The sequence below is a fragment of the Morone saxatilis genome, unplaced genomic scaffold (genome assembly GCF_004916995.1).
Source record: "Morone saxatilis isolate NCDOM2014 unplaced genomic scaffold, NCSU_SB_2.0 Contig24, whole genome shotgun sequence".
Lineage (NCBI taxonomy): Eukaryota > Metazoa > Chordata > Actinopteri > Moronidae > Morone > Morone saxatilis.
The window spans coordinates 4,039,575-4,052,312 of NW_023339807.1; the positions used below are offsets into that span (position 1 = coordinate 4,039,575).

General features: G+C 41.8%; 1 protein-coding gene across 4 annotated transcripts in view; it reads right to left on the reverse strand.

The window, feature by feature from the left end:
- The window catches only part of LOC118336017 (vacuolar protein sorting-associated protein 13B-like), a 313,914-nt gene that overhangs the window by 135,227 nt on the left and 165,949 nt on the right, over positions 1 to 12,738 (reverse strand). The window contains exons 26-31 of one of the 4 annotated variants that reach the window (XM_035672549.1): positions 10,171 to 10,342; positions 7,925 to 8,039; positions 3,736 to 3,877; positions 2,427 to 2,699; positions 2,004 to 2,160; positions 1,434 to 1,548 (exon numbers count right to left, since the gene is read on the reverse strand). In XM_035672549.1, coding sequence (XP_035528442.1) covers positions 1,434 to 1,548; positions 2,004 to 2,160; positions 2,427 to 2,699; positions 3,736 to 3,877; positions 7,925 to 8,039; positions 10,171 to 10,342 — 974 coding nt within the window. Of the gene's footprint in view, positions 1 to 1,433; positions 1,549 to 2,003; positions 2,161 to 2,426; positions 2,700 to 3,735; positions 3,878 to 4,727; positions 4,795 to 7,924; positions 8,040 to 10,170; positions 10,343 to 12,738 lie in introns of those variants that run through there. The other 3 variants (XM_035672551.1, XM_035672550.1, XR_004797093.1) reach the window with 3 other exon arrangements.

Here is a 12,738-nt window from a genome sequence, read left to right on the forward strand (position 1 = left end):
ACACACACACACACACACCGTGGGGCTGTGGTTTCGAGGGAGCTATGACACAATCCAGATTCTCTTAGCTGCCTATAGCAGCGAAATGTGTTTTGCGCAGAGCCATTTCCCTCAGAAGTCCAGATTTTCCCTTCCTAGCAGCTTTGATCCACATGGCACGGGGGGCTTGTGTCAACAGTCTTGTGTTTCAGCTGGAGGGCCCGGTGGACCCCCAAGGTGTCACTCATTGCCCTATGTCATTGCTGTGACAGCTTAACCACTATGTGGCGCTGCCACCCGCTATACACAAAAAAACCTTCCATGAGACAGTGGACATCCCAAGGACACAGAAGTGCACCCATGCACACACACACAGACACCAAAAACACTTCGCCTCACAACAGGTTTTATGGAATGCGACTTGAGGTTGGACAAATTTGAGTGGCACCTTTAATGAAATGCGGTCAAATAGAATGTTTTGCGGTGCTCTAATACTACCAGCGGTGTGTGTGAGCACGATGCGATGTCATCACAGAGGAGGTGTCAGAGCAGACAGTTAAAATGTGTAAAACACTGTGAGGTAGACTCGGTGATTAATGTCTTACAACATGCATCTGTACTGAAGATGGCGACACGATATGAGCAAACAGGAAGAGAAATAGAGAAATATGCAGTTCTTTTTTTAATCAACATGCTCTTTAAGGGATTTTATTAGGCAGGAGTTTGATTATTCTGCATGTATTTAAACATGCACTGATTAGCTAAGTGTGACTGATTGAACTATGTTTTAATCACTTGCTGCTCGGAACATTATTAGAACCATTTCGTGTAAATTTGTTCTTTTATTGGCACTTTTAATCTCCGCTTCCTTTCTTTGGTCTGTTTACTGTCTTTCAGAGGCTGTAGTGGGCACAGTTTTAAAGCTAGAGTAAAGGTACTAGTATTCCATGAAACTAGATGGGATAAGGCATCCATCGATACCATGTCATGCTGGCTTGTTCAGAAAGGGGGCCCAATAAGCTGGCATAGCCACTTTTAAAGACCTCTCATATCAAGATATCTGAATGAAAATAAGTTCTATGGGTACCCATAAGTAACCCCTATGCAGTTCTGGACACCAAATCACACAATTAATTTTTTATGGTGTTCCACAAAGTCTTGTGTCTTAATGTGATATTTTGGAGGGATTTTTGACCATCAATCAATTTTCGAGTGGTCAAAAGTGGTTACATTTTGCTGTCTGTGTAACAATCGGTATCAACCCTACAATTGCTGCAACAACTTATAGGACTTAACTGAGGGTAAGAGTGGCCATCATATACTTCTATCATAATGTATTGTAAAGATGCCCAGCCCCCCTTAACAAGGACAAAACAGTAAAAGTTCTGTCTACCACATAATCCCATGATGTCAATTCAGCAGAGAGGTTGTAGTGAGAAGAGAGTTTGTCTTACTGGTAGATGTCTTTTCGCAGCACAGTGCGGGTCAGGGGATTGTCAGCCTGTGGAGCCATGCTGAGTGAAGCCAGCTTTAATACCAGAGTGTCCTCTTTTTTCACATGGGGATCTACTGGGACAAACACAGAAAATCCAATAAAACTGAATATGGAGGGACATATACTGTAAAGAGTCAATACATTTATCCCACATGCAGGATTTTACAAATGCTTAAACAAAAACACTGCCTTATATGGCCTTAAGTGCAGACTTACCACTATTAGTAATTACTAGCTGCAGACAAAACAAGCCTCCATCTGTGACATTTCAACAATTTTATATTCTGGAGAAGTGTATATAACTGCGGTTGGTTCTTCAGAACTTCAACTATTTCTCTTAGAAAATGTCTTTGCATATTATGCAATGTGGTGACTCTGCTATGTCTGGTCGACCATGACAAGGACTTTCATAAGCGCACCGCAGACTTGAAGAATCTAAAAAACTGCATATGACATGTGTCTCATTGTTGAAAGGGTTTCCACGTCAAAACAAAAGTGTGGCTTCATATGCGATGAGTAGTTCTCTAACCTGATGCTGCATGTTTGTCTTGTGCTCCGGGGCAGAAGACCCTGATCACACTGGTGTTGATGTAGATGAGAGGCAAACACCGAGATGTCAGTGTGTGGCTTCGCATTGGCTGACCTGCTGACTTCCCACGCTCTCTGTAACGTCTTGGTACTGTAGCCTGAAAATAAATAAAAATAGTAAATTAATAATGATCATGACATGATTTTAACTTTTAGGTTCCTTTGACTAAGACTATTCATATCTATATTATTAGTTTTCCCAAATTTCTGCAAACTCTACAACCTTTGCTTTTAACGTCAACATTTGCATCTTAAAAAAACAACTACAGATATATATATGTGTGTGTTTTCTTGATGATTGCCAACAGGGGTCATGCCTTAAGATACAAAACAGTTACAGGCACTGACACCCTTTTTTTTCTACCTGGAACACCCCTGCTACAGTAGCCAATAAGGGACAGGATAGCACCACATCAAAGGGCTGGGCTGTCAGCAGGATTTCTCTCAGGTACTGAGGTGAGCTGTCTGCCAGAGGATCAGCGGTCAGCTGCTGACTGGCAGTGGTAGCACCGCTGCGCGTTGGCCGCTCAGGCCGGGTGGTGAGCTTGTGACGGACATTTTTAGTGACAGCCTGGGTGTAGGTGATGGACAGGAAGCCGTGCTGCTGGTGAGAGCCCTCCAGGACCTTGGCTGCCGTCTGGCCAGTAGTGACATAGGAGAAATCACACTTTTAAGCTGTACAGGATTATTTTCATCTGATTTCTTGGATGAGGTTTAAGCCTGCCTAAAAGTAACATACTAATAATAAATAAATTTATATAAATTATCCTATGAAATTATTAATTTAAAATCTTTATCAAGAAAACTGGGACAGATACAGATTCATTTCGATGCAGATCCTTTTGGAAAGGCTACATTTTACTGTGAACAATGCATTATATAAATTTTGACATTTGTAGTTTGGAAAATCAGGTTAAAACTTTCCTCTTTCATTTCAGGAAAAGGCTCAACCTCAACCAAAAAAATATCATATCATCATCATATAGCCTGTGTTCGCATATACATCTCAAAAAGCAAAGCTCAAGCTACTAGCTGAAAAGGGTTCTAGAGCAAATGTATTCATATTATGTGCAGTAATTTAGACACCGCCCCCCCCTTTATGAAAACTAATTTACAACTGCAGCTGTCTTCTGAGGCTGAACTATTTCTGATTTATCAGAAAAGCCAGACCTCCAGTCTTATGAGTGATTTGCAAAGCAAATACAAGGTGAATAATCACTGAAATACTCATTAAGTAAAAGAACATAATCTCCAACTGCATGATTAAAAGAAAGGCAGATCTGTTTAAGACACCAGGGTAAAGTCTGCTAAAACATCAAGTAACAGTGGACTGCTAATGAGAAAATTTAATAAATTAAATTATTCTAAAAACATAAAATCTGCACCCTTTTGGGAGATGTTCTAGGAGACTTACAAGTAATGTAAAAGATAAAAAAACTAATTCTCCTCAGAGACAAAGAGGCATTTTCCTTTAGAGCATTATGTGATAGCTTTTATTCATTTGTGATTGTTACTGTCACTACAGTTTAGTGCCAGTGAAAAATTTCAAGCAGCTACAATTGTTTAAAACCAAATTTAAGTAACATCTCTGAGGAGCACACAGAACTCTTTAAGCCACTGTTACTAGAGGTTAAGCAGAGTCAACTAAAAAAGGAGAAGAGCTGTATTCTTACAGGAGGGAAAAAGCCAGAGAAGTGGCTGAAAGTGTCTTGCTTGCTGACGGGTCGAACCAACACAGTGCGTCTGTTCAGCTTGTCAGTGCAAGAGAGGACCACTCCTCCACAGCTGCCTGAGGTCCGAACACCCTCCTCCGTACTGGAGGTGAGGAGAGGGGAAGTAGATGGCAGAAGGGACAGAGAAGGTAATTACATATATACAGATAGAGAAAGGTGGGGAAAAGACAGAAAAGCATGAAACTTTAAGATCATTTGGAAAAATTAAATATAGAGTAAACTGATTAAAACCAAAGGAAGTCACGCGAGCTTGAACCAGCTGAAATATTGTGGAATGGTCTTATACTATCCAATAATAAGGACATCGGAGCAACTGTTTAATTCTGGGATTAGCAATATTTTTAATGGAAAAAGTACAATTTAGAGGCACTTTAAATGCATGACCCATACACCAGATAAAAGAAAAATACTTGATTCATCTAAATGTATCTAGATCTATCTGTACATTCTTAATTAAACTACTTAAATAATGGAAACTGTGCTCTATCCAACACATTTTCATCCGATAGGTACCAGTATAAGACCATCACCAGAATGAAAGTTCGTCAACAAGAGAATGGAGGCCCATGTCCTAGCCTCCTCCCACACACGCACACACACGCACAGGCGGCTGTCACCAGATTATATTGGCTTAATTATTTATAGCCAACCAGAGCCACTGGAGAGACAGGTGAATCTTATACTATAAATGGAATTTACTTGTAGTTTTATTGTTTTCATTAAAATTTTAAGTTGCATCAAAATATTACACTTGCAGACACCCTGCGTTATAGCCAAAAACAATGTTTTTTTTTTAACTTCATTTATTTTCCTGTCTGTCCAGCATGAGCAGAGATGAGGGACCTTTGATTAGGAGCAGCAGAGTGGCAGAGGCAACAGTATATAGCGGCCTAAGGCTGCTATAGCTGGTTTGGGACAGGCAGAGGCCTCACCACGGCTGTCTCCTTGCACTGCAGAATGAGTCCTTCATAGTGACCAGAGTGCCAGCCCTGCCCTGGCCTGGAGAGACACACAACGCCAAGCTTAACTTGGGCATCTGGGACTACTCATACTGTTGTGGCAGGGACTGATAATATCTCTTTAATGGGAACAGTAGTTACAAAATTGCATTTAGCTAAGTGAACCACATTTTTATCAAACTTTCAGCAGCCTAGAGGCATACACTTAGACTCGCAATGCAGCTCAATTATGTATGCAAAATGACCATTCCTACTGAATTTTAGACAGTGCTTTTAGATATGAATAAAAATGCAACACATGTATTCACTTATGGAAATAATATGAAAATAAATAATATTATGCATTATTATTTTTTGTGGAGGCCATCCATAAGAAGCAGAGAACACCTGTAAAGCAGATATTAAAAATAAGTTAACATGAAGACAGGCACAACAATTATCATTCTCAGTGCAGCATATCTACAGTATATAAAACACATAGACATATACATGCACAGCGTTATTACAGTTACTCCAGGATGCCAAATCATGCACAACACATGTATGGCAAAACGTTTCACACGATGGAAATGGTTCAACACCATCTGCATCATTTCGTTAACGCCCCCCCTTTCTGTTAACTTGCCCCCCTCTTCATTACTCCCCACCAGATTACTGAGAGTTCAGAGAGAGAGAGAGAGAGGAGTAGGCTCACTGGAAAGTGCAAATGGATGTGCATGTGTTTCATCTTGTGTGCGTAAGTCGGTTCTTTCTGTGTGTGTTCTTATGTGAATATCTTTTTTAATCTCCCCACTCAGCTGTAAGAGTGACTAATACATATGGACCCCCCACAGCTCTCCATCTCTCCCATCATCCTTCTCTCTCTCTCTCTCTCTGTGTCTTTCTGTCTCGCTTTCTCTCCAGTCATCCTTCGCTCCGAGCCATTTGTGGAACAGCTGTAAGACATCAGCTCCAATTTGCGTGAGCTGCTCCTTGGAGGGAATAAGGGCGAACAGTCACCGGCCGTCCTCTCTCGGGGGGCATCTCTGCGTTTCAGAGCAGTTCAAGGAGCGCCATTGCTAGGGGAGCCCTGGCTAAAATAAGGAGAAGAAGAAGCTTCCTAATTTCTAAACTTCCCCCTGGTCAGAAGAAATCCTCTCCTACTGAGTTTAATACCCACTCATGTCCTTGCTTCAATGTTTCCCTTCATTTCACCTCCATATGATGAGTGAGCCCCCCACCCACGCCCACCTATTTCGTTTATCCCAGGGGACTCCCTCTCTGTCATTTGCCTTCCCTCCTCCACCCTTTCTTGTTATCCTGCTATTTTGATACAATCAGGGATTCAATTATATATTCACCTCCCATGTTCGCCTGACCTATCTAACTTTCCATTCATTTTCCAGCAGTGAGATAGCTGAGGCCAGATGAGACATTTTCTCCGTCAAACTTGATTTAATCTGACCCAATGCACACAAATAACCTGGGCTGGGTGATGAAATACCTAACAATTATCTGTTCAGAATGATTAATATGGACTCCAACCCCTGTGGGCTTTCTTGTATGTGTGGATGATACAGATTAGAGTGCACCAGAAGCCCAGAGGTCCTTCACTATGTCCTAAACAGCCATGACTGTAACCTGGCTTAGATGATAGAGTGCTTCTGCCTGCCAGAACTTTGGTCGGTTAAAAGTGTGTTGAGACCACGTTGTTAAATGCACATTAAACTGAAATAACCTAGAAATGAGAAAATTGACCCATTATCTACTTAGGAAGGCATAGAGGTCTACTAAAAAGATTAAGGTTGGCTCCGTCTCAGAAGCAATTGGACACACACCTGTAGAGAGCAGAGCAGTGTGATATAATGACCCACGACACCTTCACGCTCTAAAACTGTCTAACCACTGACATTGTCCTGGCTTAGGTTGATACTCCACACTGTATGTAACACATGTGGCCTGACAGTATATAAATCATCTGACTACAGTGAAACAGGGAGGTCTGTGAGAAGCTTCCTAGACAGTGAGGTTCAAAGCCAAGACACTATCGCCTCCGTCCCTTTTTGACCTGCCTAGGACACGGCTAAGGTGATGAAAAATCTGGCAAATCAGAATCAATACATATTATCATTTCAGTGGCGAGAGCATTGATTGCTAATGATAGGGTTCAATGCGGGCTCAGGGCCCAGGAAGGTCCATCTCCCTTTCACTGTCTGGCTCGATGAGAGAAGGAGGCACTTATAGGAACATATTTACTCAGGCACGTAGGCACACAGACCTACAAACACGCTCTGGTCTGCTGGATGCAACATGCTGGAGTGTTACAGATCGCTGTTTCATTATCTCCTCAGACAAAGACAGGGGGAATTGCCTCCTGCTAAGCGGCCTCTTTCCAACAGAGCAAGACCTCAGGCACGTACACAGCACACAATCTGAGCTGCTGATTCCATCACAGAGGAATGCGATCAAGGCAAGGAGGAAGAAATACAAGAAAAAATAAGGATTTAAATACCGAAAATGAGACCACTCTTTAATTGATGGGAAGAACGTGTGTGTATAGGCCATAAAAAAAATGTTTAGTCACAGCTTCAGTTTCACTAGGCTGAAGTATATGCTTTCATAATTGACGTTGGGAGAGATTACCATAAGGATGCAGTGGAACATTGCCCAGTGGTTTTCCTCCCCTAACAACGTGTTAATGTTTCTGTGAATCGATTCAGACACCGCAGGCTCAGAGAAAATGACTGACGGACTGACTGAACTCCTCTGTTTTGTGAGTCAGAGTTGGGCCAGTTCAGCCCATCCGTCTAGTCCGTTGGTCCATCTGTCTGTCTGTCCTTCTGCCTGTCTGTGGTCCGCACCGCAACAGCTGTCTGGAAAGATGATGACGCTGAGGTGATAATCCGAAAAATCACCAAAATGAGCAGAAGTGGCAACAGACAAAGTGTTAGTGGTACTGGTGGTAAGTGTGTGTGTTTACACTCTGGGACTGTGAGAGAACAAGTGTGTGGGGGCAGCAGGGTGACCTGGGGGAGAGAGAGACTGGAGGATGCCAGTTTTATTTCTGCTTCTGCTAGTGACATATTACTTAGACTTGACATCGTCATCAAAGCCATTCCTGCTTGCAGACTTAAAGATGAACAAAATACCTGGAAGCATACATGTGTTTACATGTACAGGATGTACTCTACCTGCATCTGTAGTGGTCGATGTTGAAGCTGCCAACTTTACATTTAATCTTTGTGTAAACATCTTGGACATCTACTGAGGCACTCAGGTCTTCTAGTTCACTGATGACACAGATTTCTGACAGAAACACAAAAAAAACAGAAAAAGAACATACATTCATGTAGGCAACTTAAGTGTGTATCAGTCTTTAGTTTGCAAATCGATGAATGCCGAGGGTTTGCAGAGCTCCCTCTGTTTTTGTTTTAGTGTGCTGTATGGTCCCCATTGCATTTGGCAAACAGGCTTACAGCTGAACTCGGATTTCAGGAGAGGAAGTTTCATCTGTGTGTGTGAATTTAATTTTAGTGGGCACGAGGACCTGCACTATAGCTAACCCTGTCCAGGTCTTTACCCCTGGTACTGATCCAACTGCTGTGGTCAGTTCTTACACAGTGGACACACAGTGTGTTTTTAAAGCTGATTAAGGCTAGAGCCTATGTACACACAAGCATACAAACACACATACACACAGACAACAAGCATGCAAACACATACACATTGCCTGGCTGCCTAAGGAAGTCATACTGAAAGGCAAAGCATGAATAAGATATCCTTCATCCTGTTATAATGAGAAGTGTGTGTGAGTGCGTGTGTGTGTGTGTGTGTGTGTGTGTGTGTGCCAATGTGTGTTTACACAATACTGAATGCCCATGTAGACTCTGTGTGTGGATTCATTAAAATGTATGTGCGTGTCTCGGAGCACCTTGTGTGCAAACAAACCCACCCACTGCAGGCGAAGTGAGTAAGCCTCATAGAAGGACTGATTAACTTTGTATTGAACCAAACATGTGAGCTTAACTGTTGGTTCTCTCTCATTGTTTCCACAGAGAAAGTCCCACAATCACAGGCTAGCTTGGGAAAATGGACTTCATGCATGTGAAACTATGGTTGTTGTTGTACTGTTGCCTTGTGGTGATTCTGAGAAAGGCAGAGGTTCCTAATGGCTTATTAAAATTGAAACACAAGGCTTGTCAGCTTTATTGTGGATACTGTGTGGAAAGAACTCTCCCAAGTTGTTAGATACTCAGAAACTCATACTCTCCGAACACGGTGTTGATATTGATGTATGAGTTTTCTAAACCCACCCTGTAAGACTCTTGGAAACCCTTAGTCCCTTCGCCTTAAATGGCTCATCTTAAAAGAAGGAAAGCGTACCACTGATTTGTGCCTTTAGCAGAGCCTCTGGAGACTCATGCTTGATTTTCTACCTCTAATCTTCCAACACATAATAGCATAACATTATACCCAAGAACCCATACGTCTGGAATAGCTGTTTTTCCATTTCTCTGCAGAGACAAGAATCTTATTTCCTTTGCAGTTGAAAAACACATTACATCATAGCAGATTGTCTGCAGTCATATCTGTGGCTTACTTATCTCCAAGAATGTATTCGTGATATTAGGCATCTAATATATTGCATACACACAATTTTTGTTTTCAATAACATGCTTAATGTGGTGCACACAGAAAATCCAGTGGTAAGTTCATCTCGCAACTCAGATGGCACATATTAAGCCCAAATCCAAAGTAATGCCTATTTAGGATGTCTCTAAGTCAAACCATCTCTGTGATGTCCTCCAAAACATTCCGTTTCCACTATTAAAGACCTTAAGCTGGGCGATCTGGTTGGCAGATGCTAAATATTACAGTCACCAATTAAAGGTAAATCTAGCCTTTCATCGCCCCAGTAAATCTAAACGGGACAAGAGGCGGTTCGCTTGGGATCCATCACCCATTTATTTATTTGTCTTTTCCCTCCATCCCTCCTTCCCTCCAGCTGCTTTTCCCTCTTAGGGCTCAACATTTGAATGAGGAAAGAGTCGGGGTTGATCACTTTAAGTGTTGATACAGCAAGACTGTAAAAACTCTGAAAAGCTTCCTGCGCTCTTGCACACTGCACACAGACATTTGCAATAAAAACTTGTCCCACTTTACATATGAAAGTTTTCTCTATTGTCTTACAACACAGCGTCATCAGATCTCAAATTTAGTTTAATAGTAAATAATGAATTTATTGTTCATTCAGAAAGTCACTTCCATTGCTCATGTTCATGACTTCTGTCGCTGCTGCCATAAACATAAAGCAGAGATTTTACACACCTGTGCAGCATTTCATTAACTTGATCCACATAAATTTGAACACACACTGTGTATTATCAATCAGCAATATAGAACATGTTCTGAAATCATTATGTCATGGTTGGGGTACCTGTTTTTTTGGCAGTTGGATCAGGAGCAAACAGTTTCACTGTGACCTTGGGTAACATCCACTGCATCCAAAGGCTGACCTTCCCGCTGGTTCCACCAATGCTGCTAGTCTTCTGCTCCAGAGTCACTGTGTCGGCGAACGGACTGTCGTCTCCTGCGGGCACAGAGTCACCCTAGAAAGCCAAGAAAGGATCTGTTCAATCAGGGCTGTCAAGATAGTAACAAGCCATGATTTGAGGCAAAACCTGTCACCACCACATGAGCTTGAAGAATTCAACCTTTTATATAACATTTTAAAAAAACTTTGTTCAATAAATTGGAAACTGAGGGGCAGGGAAATTTCCTTTTCTCGTCAATAAAAAACCCTCACATATTAATAAGATTAGGTAGTCAGTTATGAGATACAATAAAACAAGGAAAGGTATTTTATCAAAGAACATATGCACAAATACAAAATGTGCCTTTAAATTCTGATGATTGTGTGGCAACAATTAGTTTGTCTATCTGCCTATCCAACCATGTGTTCGACGAATGTGAACGTATGTTTGAAAGTGTTGTCGCTGTGCACGTAGCCATAACAAAGCAACCACCAGCTTTCGAGCCTTTTGGTGTGTAGATGACATCAGTGTCTGGTGAGCAGAACTCCACTCAGAGCTAAGCGATGTGTGGGGGTAAAGGACCATTGTGTGGAGCTGTCACTGGTGTTAACCCCAAACTAAGCCACCAGCACCCACATGGCCTGCTTTCACTCAATTGCGCCAGGACACACACGTCTTACAGCCTGGGAGAGAATGGGAAGTGAAGACCGGAGGCGGGGGCGAGATGGGGGGGGTTTGGGGAGGTGGAGAGGAAAGCAGGATGCGGCAGAGGAGGCTGCCTTCTGTGAGCTCTAATCTCATTACTGGGGGTTTGGCAAGGCACTGAGGATGACAGCACTGGGGACATTTTTTATTTCTCTCAACTCTCTTACTGGTAAATCTGTTTTGCAAACATGTATCTGCGTGGCTGACACGGGAAGTGAAAAGCCTGCAAACAAACAATATGGCAATTTGCAGCTCTGGCATTGCGGGATTTAACTTTTTCCACAGCTTTCCGCTTGCAGCATGGTAATGACAGATTGTGTCATTGGTTATCGAGCCTGGCTGTGGTTGGTGAGGAGGTTATCAACCATCTCAATTAGAAACCCCACAGCTGCTCGACTGATTACAGTGTCTTAAAGAGGATCCAGATGAGGAAACTATGTCCCTGTTCCACAGCTGGGGGAGGGTTGAGGGCCCCAGACTAATTTGCAAATTTAATTTAATCGCGCAGTTGAGGGTGGCTGACAGCAGAGCTCAATAACAACGGATGACAATTATATAAATAAATGAAGGATTATGCCGATTCAAAAATAGATTCAACATTACAGTGTATGGGGACCACTACAAACTGATGAGAAGCATGTGCTCCACGGGAAACATTAGCTCTCAGAATAAGAAAAGTGAAACATATGTGTTTTTGTATTTAAGATTTAAAATGTATCAGATCAGAAACAAACAAAGGAATGCAGCAGAAACACAAGCGTAAAATATATATATTCTATTTGTATTATATATTATTATACTAAATCTACTGTATATATAGAGTATAAATACAGCTTCATAACCTACACAATTATGAATGTAAATACTGTACATAGGAACAAAAATACCACAACAAAACAACACTGAATCAATTAATTCGCCCAGAACTAGCATTTGTCCCATTAAGTGTCTAGCAGTGTCATTATGTGTTTCCATGGAAGCAAACAGTCAAGGTGTCAGTGTGTGTGTAATAACAGTAACTGGCACTGAGTAATATGAACCCAGTAGTAATGGCGTTCAGTCAGTCTCAATGAGAGATATTCTAGTGTCAACTGCCATTTGGGGACTAATTATTGTTGAGCTGGAGTCAAAACACAGCACTCTGTGTGTGTATGTGTGTGTGTCTCTGTGTGTGTGTGTGTGTGTGTGTGGTTAGGACTGTTTAGTTTACAGTTCTGGCCAGTCGGTAGGATTAGGCTCTGTAATGTCATGTGTGGAAACAGGAGCCAGCCGCTGGCGCTGTGGGAAGCTCAGACCACTGTGTACTGCAGTGTGGTTACGCTGGAGCATCGGACACCCGACTGCTCCTTCTTCCCAGCCAGAACCACTGCTATCACTTCTAAACTCTCTCTTATAAGGCTGATTTTACCAGGGTCAGAAGAAATGATAGACAGACTGACATCCCTGCTATTTTTTGGTGTCACACAATAGTTTTTCAAACAAATTTCTTTGACTTTTTAACAGATGAATCTTGTTAATATGTTAATATGAGAAAAAACAAAAACAAAAGGTGTAACTGATTTTAACTGTCGTACACTTGAGTTGAGTTTGTTTTTTTGTTTTCATGTATACCTGGGATTTTAGACCACCTGAAAAATGTAAAAAGAATAAAGAACTATCAAACTAAAGTTAAGATCACTGATAACTTCCAAAAAGCCTAAAAGTTCCTGTTTTCATCAGTGTAGGAAATTTCCCCCTCCTCCTCTTATCAAGGTGAGGCCTTGAAG